Genomic DNA, 18,969 nt, shown 5'->3' on the forward strand with positions numbered 1-18,969 from the left:
GTGCGTATGCATGCATCTGTGCATGCATGCGTGTGTACCACCCATCATCCTGCAGCATGCATCCCTACTTATAGCCTTCTATAAAGTCACACTTTGGTCTTGTTTGCCAGGTCAGTGGCTTCTCACTGCTTCTGCCCGCTTGGTGGATGACTGCACGAGGTAGGTGTCACGCTCATCTGCAAAAGTTAGGACCGTCAGGTATCCAATGGCGCTGCCAATTTGACATTTGAATTGCAAAGCATTGCAATGTCACAGATAGTAAATTTAAGGTAATTTGTCACGTTCAAACTCCTGCTGACTGATGATGTGGATTACAAAAATGCATAGAAATACTGTGCACTCATCTGACAATAAAAAACAGTAATAAATGTATGTCATAAATTTATGTCAGAGAAGTTTTCAGCAATTTAGAACTGGATTGCCTTTGTCAGACGTTTTACCATTCAGACATCATAACTTAATTAAGAGCATTTTTTTAAATCTAAAAAATCAATAAATAAATAAAACAACCCCAGTATGTTTATTGAGAATTTACTATGCAGCAAATCCGAAGACAGTAATATAAACCTTGTATTTATGCTATTATTCTTCCCCATAAATATCAAAGTTTATCAGTTATATGGTACATTGTTTCGTAATTGCACCAAAAACTAGATTGTATTTTTGGTGTGTGCTGCTGGTGTTTTAAACAATATTGGCACAACATTTCTGCACTTCGCAAAGCTAAATTCAAACTGCATTAATTGTACATTTTTGGCATACCGTCATTGCAAGTCTTTGAAGAAAAACATTCGTTTTTCTGTTTGCTGATTTTGATGTTAATTTCATGATTTTACTCAAGTAAATTTTGCTACAAGTTTTGTAGAAAATAGTTTTTTTTTTTAAAAAGTGTTTATCGTGGTTAATAATGGAAGATTTTGCGATTAGTTGGTCAAAAATTTGTAATAGTTTGACAGCACAAATATATGCATCTCAACCAAAATCCAATTCAAACCATTTCTCTAAAAGCAAGTTTTGACCCTCAAAGAGACGTATAAACTCGTGGGGTCCATCAAAATAGTCCCCACAAGTGCAAGAGGTGCCCACAAAGACAGTAAAACCAGGAATTTGGTCCCCACCATATAGCAGAAACCAAGGACACACATACAAACAATGCACATGTACAGTCCATTAAAGAATATGCAAGATTTACTTATAAACCTCAATGTCACAATGTCACACACAGACAGTCAACACACACACACCCACACACACATAGGCGCCACTCGTACTTCCGCAGAATGTCAATCCAATATTAATCTTCAGCCCCTTTGTTTATCCCTGTTTTGGAAATAAATCATTCTGTTTCCACATACAACTTGAGCGTTCCAGTCCTGTGTTGCATCCGCAGCATGCACTCCGGCCACCGTGCAACACCTCATTAACATGATCACACCACAGGCAACAATTTTCTCTGCTGAGTTTTGAGAATTTACATAATTGTGGCCAATGTCGATTAGCAAACAACTGAAGGCATTTTTTAATGATGAAATCATATATTTATGTTTGATATTGAGAAACACCCAAAGATGATTTTACTTTGGTCTGCTTTAAATGTCACATCTCAATTTTCACCACTCAGTCGACATTCCCGCCACAGATTGTCAAATGAGGGACTCACACTCCCAGCACGAGACACATATTGACACTCCAAACATGCCCAGGTTAAGCGTTCACTTGCCTTAAGCCTGGTGGCCACCATGTTTAACTTTTAGACATAAACTAGTGTGTCTGAGAAGATCGCAAACACAATAAAAAATATAAAAATGGACGTTCATGAGTGATGTGCAATGTAGTTCTCATTTTTGTGATAGCTCTAGTTAGGAAAGATGACGAAGGATCATAACGAGCAGACCTACTGGCAGGAGACAGGGCGATGGGCGGCCCACGAGGAGAGCTTCGACCCCCAGTCCGGCTTGTGGGCGTCTTCGCACGTATCGTACCTCACCTTCAAGAGCCTGGTCCAGCTGCGGCGCGCCATGAACACAGGTCATATACATTAATTACAGTATATATGCATTCAGTAGTAGTATTTGTATTAGCCACTAGGGGGAAATCTTCCAATAATCAAAGCGAGACAAAGGAAGACTCCATCAAAGTATTGATATTGATTTTGAACTGATATTTTACTCGCCACCAGGGAGCACTGTCTGCTAGTAAACACAGTCAGGCATGTTACAGTTGTGTTGGTGCATTAATCCAGGTGTATTGGTGAAAATATGTTGGTGCAGTTCTTATTTCTAAACGTGCAGGTATGTTCAGTCTGCGTTGAAGGCATGATGTTGCAGTAACCAGGCAGTTTATAGCAATAAAAACAGAAATTTCAAAAATGTACATGTACCTGGCTGTGCTTTTATAAATTAGCTGCTCTGCATTTGTAGCCATAAGACAGTGCATGTTAGCTTGCAACCAAAGATAACCACTGACGTATAGTTCTCATATTTTAATTCGTTTTCTAAATATTTAATTTGAAAAATAAATAAAAGATATTCATTATTTTTTATGTACTTATGTTAAATTGGTGTTTCTTGCCCTCAAATATATGAAATGATAACCCTAATAATAAAGGGTATTTTAACATATTGTGACATAAGCATACATAGTGGTCTTCAACAATTACAATGCGCCACACGTTTCATCATCCAGGTGTGATGCTTTTTGATTGTGTGGAGAAAACCTTGGACGGCATCGCAGACAAGATGGTCGCTGAGATGCTCAAGCAGAAGCAGATCAGACCAGAAGATCAAGAAGGGGTCAAGAAGTGTCTGCTCCAAAACCGCAGGTAGACTTCAAAACAGCATTGGGAATTGGTCAGGCTTGTTGTGGGACTACTTAATAATTTCTATATCTCATCTTATTTGATCTATTTTATCTCATAGTCACTCTTATTGCATTTTACAGCGTTCGAGTTGGTATTTGCAATTCTAATTTAATGATTTTTATTGTCATGACAACAAGTTTGTATTTCTTTACAAATTAAGAGCAAACAAATTGGAACATAAAGCACCTCATTTCTAAATTGTGTTATAATGACTCCTTTGCAAAATTTTATACGCTTTTATTTTGTGACGATTTACGTTGTCATTAGTGACGTTATTATCCAGCAGAAGAGCCAGAAATAAAACTGATGTTACACAATTTATCTTCTGAAGCCCCTGAATTAAATATTCCTAGAGATGCCACTTCCAATGTAGTGCCAAAATTTTCCTCCCCCCAGCCCACAAGGTGATCCAGAGAGCCAAGCCCTGACCGATGAAGCAGACCTCCATAAAATTTCCGTCAAGGAAAGGGTAAGCTGCTTATCCTGTGATATGAGACGTGTATTACTTGAAATGTAATCAAATTGACTAGCAAACTAAAGAATCTCGTCAGATATCTTGTAAGTCGAATTGATCGATATTTTTTTAAAATGAAACGATGTTTCTGTTTTGTGCAGAAGGATGAATTAGACCATGTGGAAGCTTCTATGGTGTTAGTAGGTGAGATAGTTTTCAAATGTTTTTCTTTGTCTCTATCTTGTGGCACATATCGAGAATTACTGACTTATTCAGGCCTGCCTCAATTATGCAGAGATTTTCACTTTAAAAAATTGAAATCCTGATGTTTGCTGCAGGAACTTTGGACTTTTTGGAAAAGCCTGTGGTCATCTTTGTTCGTCTGAAAGAGGCGGTGGTGCTTGACTCGGCCTTAGAAGCTCCGGAGCCGGTACGCTTTGTCTTGGTGTTGATCGGACCCAGCAGTGCCGATATGGATTACCATGAGACTGGGCGCGCCATGGCAGCACTAATGGCTGATAAAGTGAGTCCGCTGACACTCTAAGGAAGTCACCCAGCATGTTAATTTGTGTCCAGTTTGTGCCCATTTTGCCTAAGCAAGACAATGAATTGTATCCCAACCAAACACATGAGAGATCATGGCTTTGATGTCCTCTACTGAGGACATAGCCCAAACTAAAATTAAAAAAAGTAAAATGAAGTCATTACTTGGGATGTAGTACCTTGTCCATGGAGCTGTGTTGTGTCTTTGTTGACTGAGACAGCCTGTGATGTGGGACCCGGAGTGGATTTGTGGAGGAAATCCTGAAACAATTACTACAAGACATCAATGAGGGTAGCAGAACATTAGGGGTGCAACAGGGCTCCACTATAAGCCCATTTGTCTTTGCAATAGTGATAGAAAGGCTGACAGAGGTGAGACTGTAATCCTGATAGACCACGATGTTTAAAATTGACACTGATCATGATTTATCAAAACATAATCCTTGAATCCATATGAAATAATCTTCGGAACTCCTTCCAATATGTTTGTTCATAAGGTGACTGCCAAGTCATATACCACAAATTAAGTCAACCATAGTTTTTTAGCCACGTTAAGTCTCAAAATTGGTAACAAGTCTGACTTTAGTCAAGTCAAGTCCTCTATTATTTTCAAAAACTGCTTTTGTTTCTACCCACCAGTTGTTCAACCTGGCAGCAACTCGGGCAAAAAACCTTAGAAACTTGACTGAGGCTGTAGGTGACTTCATGGACTGCAGCATTGTCATCCCACCCACTGAGATCCAGAATGAAGCCATGCTCAGTTCCATCGTCAATTTTCAGAAGAAATTGCTGAAGGATAGAGTCCACTCATCTGAGCCCGTGTTGGACAGCAAGCCAAGTCAGCGTAAGGCCTGATTAAGAAAATGTCATGGCAAACCAACGAATCTTCAGGGATATATTTTTGGGGGATGAACTCAAGTTACATGTTGCTTAACTCTGCAGTTACCACATCAAGTGCACCACCTCCTGAAGACCCCCTGTCCCGCACGGGTCGACCATTCGGTGGGATGATCCGAGACATCAGAAGACGATACCAGTATTACAAGAGCGATATTACCGATGCTCTAAACGCACAGGTCCTTGCGGCCATTATCTTCATCTACTTTGCAGCTCTCTCTCCTGCCATCACCTTTGGAGGTCTTTTAGGTCTGTATGCAATAGCTGTAATAACAGACGAGATCAAGGCGGTCAACTCTCATTATTTCTTTATTTAGCGGACAAGGTGGAGGATATGATGGGTGTCCCGGAGCTTCTCATCTCCACGAGCATTCAGGGGATTATCTTCTGTTTTGTTGCTGCCCAGCCTGTGCTTGTTATTGGCTTCTCTGGGCCTCTGTTAGTCTTTGAAGAGGCCTTCTATGCTGTGAGTCAGAGAAAAAAAAAGGAGCTGGTATATTGTATATTGAGCATACATAACAAGAAATGACAAAAACAAATGTGCATGCTAATGCTAGCTAGCAGGGTTGTGATCCCTTAGTGCTTGCTGTACATCAACAGAAGTCAACACATAAAACATAGTTGACAAATACTAATGATAAATATGTAATTTTAACATAAAAGTCTTCAGAAATATAAAACACTCTTGTAGCGCCTCCCCTGGGTCTAGCTAACTTTAATTCCATACAAACCTTACCTATTCAAAACCCATTCAATAATAGAAAAGGACAAAACCAAATTTCTATTTAACAAGAGCGCTGTTGGTTTTCATCTTCGCAATTTGGTTCTGCTAATGATCTCTAAAGCAGTATGAGGGTCCTTCTGGTCATGCTAATGTTTTTTTGAAACAGTTCTGCAAGTCCCAGGAGATCGAGTACATCGTGGGGCGAGTTTGGGTGGGCGTGTGGCTGGTGGTCATCGTGGTGCTCATTGTAGCTTGCGAGGGAAGCTTCCTGGTGCGCTTCATCTCCCGCTTCACCCAGGAGATATTTTCAATCCTCATCTCCATCATCTTCATTTACGAAACCTTTGCCAAGCTAGCCAGGGTAATCACTCGCTCAGATTTCTGTCATCTAAAATATCTTCCATGGTGACCAACAGAATACAAAAACGCTCCCTCCTCTGCAGATCTTCAAGGCGCATCCTCTGATTCTGAACTACGATCATCTGAACGCATCTCTGGAAAACCCCTGGCACCCAAAGGTGGAACAGACAGTTATCTTCGACAACGCGACCGGCAACTCCACTATTACCGTCAAAACCATTATGCCGCCTTACCCAAACACGGCCCTGCTCTCCATGTGCCTCATGCTCGGCTGTTTTTTTATAGCCTATTTTCTGCGCCAGTTCAAGAATGGAACATTTCTGCCCGGAAAGGTGAGTAGCTTTTTTTTTACCATTTACAATCAACTCTGTTGGGTTTATTTGCAGAGGGGGCAGTGACGGACCAACGTTTTTCCAATGGACTGCTGAATGACGAAAAGATTTTAAAAATAAAAGAATAAAAATTGTGCATAATTTTAAACCATTTTTAAAATCATCACCACCTTGTATCATACAGTATGTCACCAATGATAACGTTTTTTTATCAGCTCACTCAGTTAGATCTTCTAAATTTCTGAGAATTTTTTACTGCCATATACTTGGAAGGATGTAAGTATAAACCGTCTAAATTTGCAGCAAGCATACATACATGCACCCAGGAAGAAATAGTTGGGTGTTAAAGCTTTAATATACAGTAGTTTCTATTAAAAGAGAAAAGACTTTAATGTACTAAGCAACACTTTTCTTGTCACTAAAATGGTTGAGCGTGGCTGGGAGGTCAATGTTTGTGCTGTGTTTCGGAGTCGTCGGTGCAAATTCTGAAATGCACACTCTACACAATCTTGCTCAACACATTCATTTTACAGGGCTAAAGTGAAAAATAATGTTTAGAAGTAAGTAATAGGAGATGTTTGTGTTTTACTTTAAAAATATAACTTGAATGAATAAATCGCTTGCACACAGTTTAACAACGCGTTCTGGGATGCCTTTCAGAGGTGATTGCGTTTAAGTAACCACTGGGCACATCGCGAAGTGATATTCTCACGCTGATTGGCTCTTAGCCAGGAAATGCAAGATAGAAGTTTTAAAATATCCCCCCCAAAAGGCATTGTCTCGTAAATTAAGCTCAGCTAGAACTTGCTTTTTATTTGGAGTGTATGTGACAGATGGCATGTGATCAAATGTACATTTTGTTTTTTGTAACCCCCTCTGAAAACATTTCTGAAACACCATGATGCTCTTCAGTCCATATAATTGCAGTCTCATGCCAGGAGAACACATTAAAGGAATGTACAGCATGCACCTTGTTGCATGCATGACAGCCATTATGGTGTGGGGTTATAGTGTTTTGTCATAAATGTGTCTAGTTTCTTAGGACGACTGAGTGATTGAAATGAATATAATGGTAATGGAAATATCGTTAACAGTTGGCTTTTAATTTTTAAATGCCCACCTTTTTTGATTTACCTGCACTGCTCTTACACTGTAGGTCAGACGTTTGCTGGGTGACTTTGGTGTACCCATTGCCATTTTCCTCATGATTGTCGTGGACTACAGCATTGGAGACACCTACACTCAGGTTTGGAGTGGATCTTACCTTGTACCTTTTCACCTTTTCACACACTCTTGAAACAGTTGGTCAAAAATAACAGACGCATCCACACATTTTAAAAAAAAATAAATAAATATGTTTTAAGATGGTAAAACTACTCACACTTAACACATTTTCCCCATGAACATTTTTTTTACAATTGGGTGGAAAAAAAAAAAAAAACAACAACAACAAAATAAGGGAAAACTTTGTAATTTTGTGTGTTGGGTTAAAAATACCCCAATCATCATGTCAAATTGTCTTACAATTTAATTTTTTTTTTTTTTTTTTTTTTTTAATATTGCGAAGCATGCCGTTTTAAGGTTTAATGGGGTGAAAAAAATGTATGTGTAGAAACTGGTGGTGCCAAAAGGTCTGATGGTGTCGAATCCATCCAAAAGAGGCTGGCTCATCAACCCGTTTGGCGAGCACTCACAATTCCCTGTGTGGATGATGTTTGCATGCTGCATTCCGGCTTTGCTCGTCTTCATCCTCATCTTTTTGGAGTCTCAAATCACAACGTAGGTCATATTGCATCACATTAGGAAAAACAGCTCCAAATTGTGGTCCAATTGACATCTAATGAAATGTTGCAGCTTGATCATAAGTAAACCTGAGAGGATGATGGCCAAAGGCTCCGGCTTCCACTTTGACCTTCTGATCTTGGTCGGCATGGGCGGGATCAGCGCCATATTCGGCGTGCCGTGGCTGAGCGCCGCCACGGTGCGTTCCGTCACTCATGCCAACGCGCTCACCGTCATGAGCAAAGGAACCAAACCTGTGATTGAAAAAGTGTTGGAGCAGAGGGTCAGTGGCATTGTTGTGGCGTTACTGGTTGGTAAGTGATGGTGGCACATGGGGGTGGATTCAGATGGTTTCAAGTCTTAACTCACAAATGCTAAATTCAGTCAAGTCTTTCCTGTGTTTATGTCCAAGTTCGAAGTTACAAATGGAGACTTTTGTTTTTCATGCCTAAAATGGGCAGCACATCTCAATTCATTGATTCTTATACTTTTTAAAAAAATTTAAATGGTACAAATCCTCAGTATTTCAGCTTGTCAAATATCTCTGTCACGCTCATGAAAGCAAATTGTCTTTCTGATGAAAGATTTGTTTTCACAGTGGAAAACAATTATTCATATTTTTGCCTAAATTTCATCATGTGATGGACCAAAATATGAATTGAATCAAGATTGTTTTTGTAAAGGAATGCATGAGTACTTGTAACAAGTACCAGAATCAGGCCAAAGTATCAGTACTCACGATGTTAGAGAATACTAGTATCAGCCGACATCTTACAGCAGTTTTCCTAACACAAATTCAAAAATGTTCATCAATTTCATGAAATTTTACAGAAAATGTGAGGATGAATGGGCAGGTATTTCCTTCAAATGATCTGTGTATCCTAAGTACTTGTGGTACTGTAGTTATTGACGAATCCTAATTATATGTTCTCTGGACTATCATTTTGAAATAATGACCAATTTTATAACAAAGGAATGCAAATGATATCGTCTTTAAAAAAATATGATTATTCAACGCATCAGAAGTAACCGAATTAATTGATTATTAAAACATTTCTTAGTTTCATCCCTTATATTTCCAGAAAGTTTAAGCACATAGCAATCAAAATAAAATAAATTAACTTCATCTTGGTTTTAGAGTACGCTCACAGAGCAAATTAAATCAAGAAGTATACTGTCAATATAGTCTTCATAGAGACATTCTCATCTCCTCATTCAGACAGTAATATTGAGCATTTTTTTTGCATAGGATAAAGAATATGTCAAATGTAAAACAAAAAACAAAAAAAAAAACTAAAGCTTTTGCAGCCCCAAACACAACAAATGTCTGCCATTGTTTAATAAAAAAAAAAAAAAAAAAAGAGCTTGTAAGGTCTCTGGCGAAAGCTCCACTCCCTATTTGTTTAAAGGTCTGTCCATTTTGATGGAACCCATCTTGAAGTTAATTCCAATGGCGGCCTTGTTTGGGATCTTCCTCTACATGGGTGTCACATCGCTTAACGGCATCCAGCTGTGGGATCGCATGCTCCTTCTGCTCATCCCCAAAAAATATCATCCTAATGAGCCATATGCCACCAAAGTAAGAGTCACTCGTTCATGTGCCAAGTAACCACATCCCATATTGGACTTGGTTTCTAATGGTTTACTTGGTTTGGCAGGTGAATACGGCAAGAATGCACTTGTTCACTGTCATCCAGATCTTGTGCCTCGCTCTTCTGTGGATTATCAAATCCAGTCCAGCATCCCTGGCACTTCCATTCATTCTCATCCTTACCGTCCCCTTACGCATGTTCATGACTGGGCGTCTTTTCACTGAACTGGAGATGAAATGTGTAAGTGGCTTTTTATTTTAATGCAACAGATTTTCAGATTTTATACATTGGAATGTTAAACACTTACTTGCCTTTGCTTTAGTTGGATGCTGATGACGCCAAAGTGACTTTCGAGGAAGAGCCGGGTCAAGATGTATACTGGGAAACCCAGATGCCATTGTAGACACAGTGAATGTTCACTCCTGATTTTTTTGTTTTTAAATATACTAATACTTACGGCTCAAATTCAAGTTTGCAGGTGATTGTAATCCCTTTGAGATGGGTACAATTTTTGCTTCCTATTAATATTTAATTTAAGGAGACAAATGAAATTTGTCTTGCTTAAAAAATGCAATTCGGTCATTCATAGCCATTGGTGCCTTTTCTGTCATGAAAAGATTTATTACTGAAAATAAATAAAAATATTATTATTAAAACATTTGATCGTGCATTGTGGTCTTTCTTCTCACGTAAACTGAGAATAATGACTATTAATTTGATTTTTCAGAACTAATTTTTATATATTAATGATCACTTTCCAAGTCCTGTGTTGCATTTGTGAGCAAAATCCAAATAAATTGTTGTCAGTCTTCCAATCGAACGGTAGACGACGCAATGTACAACTGTTTCGGTCATTACACACAAAGAAGAAGAACCTTTGTCATTGATGATTGGTTGTTCATACGAGAAAACCACTCCCACTTGAAGATTACTTCCGGCACATGCTCCACTTTATAGTTCTTAGTGTATCGCAGAGTACTGCGAGTGTTTGATTTTGTAGTACGAGTTCCATACCTATAAATTGTATTTTAACAACACGAGAGTAATTTTTTTTCTTTCTCACTTTCCTAATGATTTGGCAAATTGACACGGTAAGATAACCCACGAGAAAACCGCTACTTGTTGTGGCGACTAAAGACGAAATGGACACAAGTAGGTAACGTGGAACTCTTCTTCGAATTACTCTCCCGCTTGTGATGCATTTGTGTTATTGTTGTGTTACAAAGCGTGGACAAACCAAAACCTCTTGAAGCTTCTGAAAGCGATGAAAACAAACATCTCGGACGATGACCGAATGAAATCCTTCTCGAATGGAGTCAAGATGCTGGACTGGGAGAAGGTTGCATTCCCTCCTTTTTCGCCAATAGATTGTCAAGAAAAGTGGATAAATATGTCAAAAAAGGTGAGCCAAGTTAAGCGTGAAATATTATTAATGTGTAGTCCTCTCGGTTGCTTACTGTTTTAGCTATTGGTAATATTTTCGTCGGATTCACTGTTAATTCTTAGCAGTGTGATGGCGATATGGTGGTTAAAAGAAACATTCGTAAAAAGTATGCGCTCCAAACTGAAATAATTATTATATTTTCATAATTTACTCACAATGTATTAGTATAAGTTTACTGGGGGGTTTTATTTGAACATTCTGCCACTTTATGGAAGAAGATTTAATGGTTCACCCTGTCTATTCGTTGTTGGCTCTACTTACGATAATTAAAGAATAACCTTTTGATCAGAAACTGGTTTTACGGTAAATTTGGCATACATTTTCTTTAGTGTCAGCGTGCGCTCATACTTTTTCAGATGCGTAAGATTCGAACACTTGAGGAACTTGTTGATGAAGCTGCAGATGAACTTGTAAATGCAACAGAAACGGTAAGCGTTGTTTACCACAATTTTAAAGATGCATTCTTGTTTGACTCCATCCATCTGTCTTATTAGGTAGATTCAACGGTACCAAAGAGACCCGTACCTCCAATGATATTCTTTTACAATGAGAACCGACACAAATATCATAAGCAGCACCCGGAATTCACTCGTCAAAAGCTCTTCAAACACATCATTGGCGAGTACAATGCGCTGACAAAGACAGAGAAGGTACGGCAAGGTCAAGCTTGATTTTTTTTATTTATTTATTTATTTATTTTTTCCCTTGTGGATTGACCATCACTGCTTTCATCCACTTAAGGCTCCATATGTGAAGAAGTTCCAGTGTGCGCATAAAGAATACAAGAGAAGGAAGTTAAGGTACCAACATGAGAACGTGAGCAAATCATTTGCATCTGTGCTGACATCTTCACAAGAAAATACTATTATGGATCATGTGACTCATTTTTGTTGCAGGGGTGAGGCCGAGCAAGAGAAAAGCAAGTGCCTCACCAAAGTATGGCTGTGTGTGTGCGCTCACACACATATATATCACATATATAATGTATTTATTTCTTTGTTTTAATTTAGATGGCTGCATTTCTTTTCAGGATCAAAGTGAAATGAGTTCAGATGACTCCACAGGGGAGCCCCAACCTCCAAAGCCCCCCAAGTAAGACACTCATTTCCATAAATATAGATTGAATCATGGATATAAGTTTTTAATCATCCAAACTATGAAGAGAAATACTTTCTGTATCTTGGATTAAAGTTAGGGATAGGCAATCATTTCTGATGTTTAAGGTTAGGAGCTATGAAATTCATTATGTCAATGAATGTCCTCACAAGTACAGCGATACAAATAAGTATGTGTGTGTGTAGGAGCGGTTATCTCTTATTCTGCAAAGAGGGAATGAAGTCAATGGGGAAGGTTCCCAGTAGAACCTGCATGCGCTTGTTGGCCCAACGCTGGCATAAGTTGACTGACGACGAGAAGAGCAGCTTTAGTGCGCGCTGCGAAACGGTACGCACACAAACTTTTTGTATGCGGATGCTGCTCATCAACTTGAAGTCATACATATTTCCCTCTCGCAGATGAAGTGTGACTACATACGGAAGCTCAAAGACTGTCGCCTGGTGAGGCATTTTCAGAATTTAGATTTGTTTTCAAAATTGTTCCATCAAAATGTTGATATTGCAGAAACGTAAATACCCCTTAAGGGATCACACTGACGAAACCAAGGCGGATACAAGACCCTCAGTGAGTGTTGGCTTAGCATATTCAGAATGTGGCATTTTCAGTGTGGTACCGTTGTGGCAATCGTTTCTTGCCTGTTTTGCAGGATTCCGAGGATGAGGACATTGAGGTCAGCAGCAGCGAAGAAGAGGAACACCGTGGGGATAGCTATGAGGTCAGGATGACAAAACAGGAGTTCTTTTTTCTTTTCTTTTGCCACCTTTAAAATGTGTGATATAAATCCACAGGAAATCGACGATGAAGACGTTGGTGATAACTGCTTTAATGTGTTTTAAATTGACTTTTAAAAACTGTTGGATATTGTCTATCCTTTGGGGGGGGGTTTCTATACAATATTTTCAATACACTAACAGTGACAATGTTCAGGTAGTTAATAATTACACCTTGTGCCTCTATTTTTGTTTTTGTTCACTCACACAGAGGCATTATATTGTGAGTAATTGTTACTTTATTTGAAAGGAATTATGTAAATATCAATACTTTAAATTACCTTGAGATAGAGGTGGATGTATATAAAATGAATACTTAACATACATAATTGCATATTTTCCACAGACACTTCAGGATTTCACATTTCTCCTCATCAAATTGCTCAGATCAGTTAGAACCTGACATTGCAAAAAAAGTACAGGTTTTTTCTTTATATTTTGTATTCTTTGTATTTTGTGTTCATTGTTTTTCAAGACTGGACTGAATTTTGTCATGGAAGTCTAATTTTGTGAAATACATGATTTTTTGTCTATTTGCCAAAATGATCAAACATTTCACTCAGTGTGTGGTGAACTCATATAACACACAAATTTTACTTTTTCAAACAAATTATTGAAATAAATAGAATTCCCCCTCCATTCCTTTGGCGCCCTGTTATGTTGTTGAATATTTTATTTACATATTTTTTTCTTTACAGGGTTTTAACAATTTCTTTGTCAATATGATGATGAACAGTTAACAAAAACAAACATATTCAAGCAGACATTTCAGATAAGTATAACATCAATATCATATAAAAATAACACTTGAACATCTTATAAAAATGTTATGTTTTGAGTGATGGACTTCATTTAAAAACATTGAATAAATGTTAAGCATATTTTTCTACCTTCCTTCTTTACAAACCTAAGAGACTCAATATAATATCCAAAACCAATCAAGAATGATTTTAAAAAAATGCTGTAAAATTTAAAATAAGGATTTGTGAATATTTTTTTCCTGTGTTATTGAAGTTGCTCAGCGTTGATTCTCTAATGCACTGATCTGCGCGACGATCGATTACTTCTGTCTGATCTGCGACCTAAAGATGGATGCCTGCCGCAATAGGTAAATAAAGGCTTTCAAGACATTTTACGCGGTTGCTCCACATTCATGACTAATAACCGGAGAGATGCTTAAATCAACGAGATGTTTTGGAACGAACATACGCGTGTTTTTACGAGATGTTGCAAAAGCAAGAGCCGCCGCAATGCAGCGACGTTGACTTGATCTTCGATCGTTCGCCGCAACAAATCTCGACGGCGAAAGCCATTCAAGGGAGGCAACTACAAATACTTTGGAGCTTTTTTTCTCCGCGTTAACACGGCGGGTGTTACATTTGAAGCATTTATGGGCGTTCTGTTTGCTCGATTAGCTCGTCAGAAAGGTGTCCTAACCGGAGACAGTCCCAATTTTTTTGTTGCTTTTCTTCGTTTTGTTCCGCCTGCTTTTTTTCAAGGGGGGTAGAGGTTTATTTGAAGGTTCGAGCCACTCGTTGCACCAACGTCAACCTAATGTATGTGCGTGTGTGTTTTAAACGGATTCATCCTTAGGTTTTAGACGAGGGACGAGAAAGAAAACCGAAACAGGGAAAAGGAAGCCTTGGAAGTGATAAGACGTGCATTTGTGAGTATCTTGCAGTCGATTCATTCATGTGTTTGGGAATCCGGAATTTTCATCATCAATCTCCGCAGCCCTGTTTTGGCCAAGGCTTGCTGAGCTGCAGCATGACCACAGCAGCGGCGGCTCATCTGGTACTTCTGGCAAATGAAAATGGAGGAGGTTTCAGTGTCCAGCCTGGACAACAGCAAGCTGGAGGTGCACTCAAGTTGGGTAACAAAACAAGTGAGTGAAGGAATTTCACAACGATGCTGGGTTTTCCATGGCGTCTACAGGGTCTAGCTCAGGACATCCTGTCTGACCTGGTGGAAGATGCGTGCCTGGGCCTTTGCTTTGAAGTGCACCGGGCTGTGAAGCAGGGTTATTTCTTCCTGGATGATACGGACCAAGAAAGCATGCGGGACTTTGGTGAGAAACTCATTTTGATTGCTGACGACATTTTACCTTGATTTGAATACAAAAGCCTTTTTCATTTAATGTCAGTGGTTGTCTAAAATGGGGTCCATCGAATCTTGACAGGCTTTCTGCAGGTATTAACATTCTTTTTAATTTGAGAGCAAATTAATTGAAACACAAATTAACCTATTACTAAATTTTGTTGTCGTTATATATGGTTAAGTATAGTTTTACCTAGTTTTACTCAGATGTAAATTGTTATTAGTGCCACATTTTTCCAGAAGACAAACGTGAAATACGGTACACGACATTCTAACATTTATGTAGGTATCAGCAAATGTGATTTCATACTTTTATATACTAACTTACTTTTCATATTGACAACAAATTAATTGGAGCATGATTCTATACTTATATGTAGTATTGCTCAATTTTCCAGAAGGTGAGTTTATTCCACTTTTTTTTTATTTTTTTGGGCTTGTTGAATACACTTCACCTGGAGATACCATGACATCTATAGTTCCAAAATTTTAATCATATCAGACATGGATCGTTTCGAGGCTTATTTGTTTTATTTTAAATCCTAAACTGCCTTGCATTTGCTTGGTTACTTGGTTTACTTAGTGCTATGGAAATGGGAAATTTATGGAATTTCCTCTGCCTCTCTGAACAAAGTTTGTCATCGAGGAGTCAAAAAATAAACAAGTGCTCCATGAAGCTTAATTTGTCCATCATTAGCAGTAAATACGCAATAATTTCAGTGGCATACTTCATCGGTAAAATTTAGAACAATGACGAAACCCTTTTGTATTCAAAGTGAAATATCCTCACCAACCAAAATAAGTCAAGTTGCCTCCTTTCAACATTTTTAATACCTGAGAATGTCTCGCCTGAATCCACAACTTACCTCTTCCTCCTGCATCCAAATGTGAAGAAATCGTGGACCAGCCTGGCTTGGATGTCTTCGGCCAGGTGTACAACCAGTGGAAAAACAAAGAGTGCGTTTGTCCCAACTGCAGCCGAAGCATCGCCGCCTCACGCTTTGCGCCGCACCTGGAGAAGTGCCTCGGCATGGGACGCAACAGCAGCCGCATAGCCAACCGCAGGTGAGATTGCCGTCCAAAGCATACCACATCTTGTGTCAAAGGCAGAACCAATATGGATTTGTTGATCAAATTAATGTTTTTGTTTTGCGTCCTCCGCATTTTTCATCCATTTTACTATATTCAAATTTCAGCGGAGAGAGAAATATTCAGCTCATTAGATTCACCTTAGAAAATTTCAACATTCAAAAAATTCACACACACACACCAAAATGTGCATTTTTCAGTAGAATTTTCCACATTTTTCAGCACAAAAAAAAACACAACTTCATGTATTGTACACGATTATCCCCTATTTCTCCCAGCTTCTATTTTATTTCACTGATTCACACGATTCAATTTTTTTTTAAATCTTTCACAAAATCTAAGTTTTTCTCACCAAAAATTGACTTGATTTATCTCCCAGTGACACAAAACATACCAGGTGACATTCCCGTCTGAATATTGAATCAATCACACATTCAATTCACCTTTTGGATTATTTTCAACATGCCTAAAATTCCTTCTTATCAAGAATTCACAATTTTCACTGTTAAAATACCCACAAAAATTATGAGGGGGGGGTGGGGTGGTGTTCTATCCGTAATTTCAAAATTCTTTATCCAATTCAAATCCTTCCAACACATCCGTTCATTTTAGAATTACCAATGCCAAATGTTCCCATTTACAAAAATAGCATTTCTTTCCATTTGAATCCCCCCCCCCCAAAAAAAAAAAAATCTGTTTTTGAGGGATTTTCCTTTGTAATTTTAACATTTCTCAATCATTTCAACTCATTCCAGGTTCTTGTATGGCATTCCATATCTTTTCTAATTATTCCAACCTTTTCAACCTTCATATGCAAATTCCTTTGGATTTTTTGTTTTATTTTGTTTTATTGCCTACTTTATTATTTACTCGATTATGAAATGTAGTCTACTCGGGGAAGTGAACAGAATAAGAATTTCATTTTGTGGTATTACTATGCATACGACAATAAAACTCTTGAATCTCTAGTTAATATGTTATACATTCTACGGTCTTCCAATTTTTCCAGAATAGTCACTGGTAACAATACCAACAACAAATCCGAGAGCGACCAAGAAGACAACGATGACGTCAATGATAACGACTGGTCGTATGGGGCAGAAAAGAAAGGTGCAGTTGTTCTTCATTTGTTTCTTTTCCAACTTGTGTCTATTGCTGAAAACGTTTTTACTTTTACAGCCAAGAAAAGAAAAACTGATAAGGTACTTTTATCATTCTTATGTTTCTTATGTTTTATGCCATGCCATGTAAATGCAAAACAATGATTATTGTGTCACTTTTTCTCTTTTCAAATTCAGAATCCAAATTCACCGAGAAGATCCAAATCCTTCAAGCATAAGAGCAGTAAGTTGAAATCGGCGCTTAACATTCTTATGCTGGGTAAAATTCCGCATAATCACACATGAGTAAATTGTATCTTCAAAGAAAATTGCTTTGGATTGACATTAGTTGGGGTATGTTTATTCCACTAGCTTAATGCTAACATACGGTATAATGGCATATGCTATACAGAGGTTAAAAGAAATTAGCATACACATTATGGAAATTATAAACGTTTAGACAACTGTTATTTTAAAACACAATGTAAATAAAGAGTCTACACACCCAAAGCCTTTCATGTAACTACGTAAAAAAAAAAAAAAAAAATAATGTGGTGAGAAACTCAAAACAAGTTCACATGTTCTTGTAGGCTTTTCCTTACCTTTTTCCTTTTTTTATGCTCTAGCGCAAGCTTGAAGGTTGTCTTCTTGAAATCTTTTCAAACTGACTCATCTTCCAAAAGATTGCCTAAAAGTCAATGTGTGCCAACTCATTCCGCACAGGTATGATGGGTCCACGTCGTCGTCTGGACAACCAGGAAAGCCCACGCATGTTGATGAAGGACGAGGCGTTCCCTCAATAACGACAACGGCAATACTTGAATGTGGTGAAAGTATTGCTCATTTCAGTGGGTAGGGTGATGACTGCTCAGACCTCTCACTTAATACTTGACTTTTTTTAAATAACCCAAATCATCATGCAGACACTGGCTTTTTTTGTTTAAGTCCTTTCTTTGCTGGAATTTCTGTCACAGAAATGAAGTATGATTTCACCGCATTAATCATTCAAAGTGTTGTAAAAATACAGCGTGAATTACGCAGTGTGTGTTTGTTTTGCATTTTCTTAAGGAAGAAGAAAATGTCTAAGGGTCACATTACGTTTCAGACAATCACTAGAATGGTTTGTCTTCTGTTTTCACACATCTGTGTGTCCATTTGTGCGTTTGAACGAGAAACAACTCACTCATCAGTGAGTGAACATTTAATTGTACAAGGAATTGCTGCGCAAAGCAGATGTCTTTTTTTGTTTCTGTTTTTTTTTTTTGAGGGGGGTGATTTCTAGGGTTCAAATACGTCTCTCATTTGTTTACAATGTAAAAGGGTTGCACAAATCCTCAGTGTGATGTGATAGTGTAAATATTTCGATAGTTGAATTGCTGCTATTATTGCTCAGTTTCTTTCATCTGTCTTGCATAATAAATGATTTGTTACTTGTGTTTTGGCCTTGACTACGATTGTGAAAAGACGATGTTCTGCATAGATGTTCACGAACGAAAGGGGGCACTGTCCAACCAGCAAAGGCTGAATCCGACTCTGTTTGCCTGACTTGTTATTAAACCTCTTACGCAATAATTATTTTTTAATGTTGTTTATAGTACAGAATACATTATCAAGAAGCATGCAAATCTTTTTTTTTTCCCGAGCTCCCGATGGTGCTTTGAAGTGCGATCTCCTGAAACGCGTACCTTAAATTGTTGTAACATATCTGACCAAGTTAAGGTTTACAAGGTTTGTCGATAAGTCATGGAGTAATCATAATAGATGCGAAATTTTGTGGTCATGGTTTCACTTCATAAGTTTTTTTTTGAG

The 18,969-nt window shown here is 38.2% G+C and overlaps 3 protein-coding genes across 6 annotated transcripts; all 3 read left to right on the plus strand.

Moving 5' to 3' along the window:
• The first annotated feature begins 2 nt into the window (after positions 1 to 2).
• slc4a1b (solute carrier family 4 member 1b (Diego blood group)) lies at positions 3 to 10,202 on the plus strand. The gene is made up of 17 exons (XM_088438230.1): positions 3 to 159; positions 1,854 to 2,028; positions 2,686 to 2,821; positions 3,257 to 3,329; positions 3,476 to 3,518; positions 3,653 to 3,837; positions 4,497 to 4,701; positions 4,800 to 5,003; positions 5,072 to 5,220; positions 5,645 to 5,839; positions 5,922 to 6,170; positions 7,327 to 7,416; positions 7,783 to 7,949; positions 8,025 to 8,266; positions 9,362 to 9,531; positions 9,611 to 9,784; positions 9,867 to 10,202. The coding sequence occupies exons 2-17, from the start codon at positions 1,869 to 1,871 to the stop codon at positions 9,945 to 9,947; spliced, it is 2,523 nt and encodes an 840-aa protein (XP_088294356.1). The 5' UTR covers positions 3 to 159; positions 1,854 to 1,868; the 3' UTR covers positions 9,948 to 10,202.
• A 117-nt stretch (positions 10,203 to 10,319) lies between these two features.
• On the plus strand, positions 10,320 to 13,513 carry LOC148409371 (upstream-binding factor 1-like protein 1). Of its 2 annotated transcripts, none has more exons than XM_088438233.1 (12): positions 10,320 to 10,696; positions 10,771 to 10,946; positions 11,345 to 11,416; positions 11,483 to 11,638; positions 11,730 to 11,788; positions 11,885 to 11,924; positions 12,019 to 12,080; positions 12,290 to 12,431; positions 12,503 to 12,544; positions 12,609 to 12,668; positions 12,751 to 12,819; positions 12,893 to 13,513. In XM_088438233.1, the coding sequence occupies exons 1-12, from the start codon at positions 10,687 to 10,689 to the stop codon at positions 12,938 to 12,940; spliced, it is 936 nt and encodes a 311-aa protein (XP_088294359.1). In that variant the 5' UTR covers positions 10,320 to 10,686; the 3' UTR covers positions 12,941 to 13,513. The 2 variants fall into 2 exon arrangements, with proteins under 2 accessions (XP_088294359.1, XP_088294360.1); XM_088438234.1 differs by having other exon boundaries at positions 10,320 to 10,635.
• A 103-nt stretch (positions 13,514 to 13,616) lies between these two features.
• atxn7l3b (ataxin 7 like 3b) lies at positions 13,617 to 18,596 on the plus strand. 3 transcript variants are annotated; one of them, XM_088438237.1, is made up of 9 exons: positions 13,621 to 13,982; positions 14,468 to 14,540; positions 14,609 to 14,732; positions 14,810 to 14,942; positions 15,865 to 16,036; positions 17,070 to 17,170; positions 17,240 to 17,262; positions 17,359 to 17,404; positions 17,884 to 18,596. In XM_088438237.1, the coding sequence occupies exons 3-9, from the start codon at positions 14,682 to 14,684 to the stop codon at positions 17,961 to 17,963; spliced, it is 606 nt and encodes a 201-aa protein (XP_088294363.1). In that variant the 5' UTR covers positions 13,621 to 13,982; positions 14,468 to 14,540; positions 14,609 to 14,681; the 3' UTR covers positions 17,964 to 18,596. The 3 variants fall into 3 exon arrangements, with proteins under 3 accessions (XP_088294361.1, XP_088294363.1, XP_088294362.1); XM_088438235.1 differs by having other exon boundaries at positions 13,617 to 13,982; positions 17,070 to 17,262; XM_088438236.1 differs by lacking the exon at positions 13,621 to 13,982 and adding an exon at positions 14,013 to 14,395 and having other exon boundaries at positions 17,070 to 17,262.
• Positions 18,597 to 18,969: the final 373 nt, after the last annotated feature.

The sequence above is a fragment of the Hippichthys cyanospilos genome, chromosome 17 (genome assembly GCF_059441005.1).
Source record: "Hippichthys cyanospilos isolate Australia breed blue-spotted pipefish chromosome 17, RoL_Hcya_1.0, whole genome shotgun sequence".
Lineage (NCBI taxonomy): Eukaryota > Metazoa > Chordata > Actinopteri > Syngnathiformes > Syngnathidae > Hippichthys > Hippichthys cyanospilos.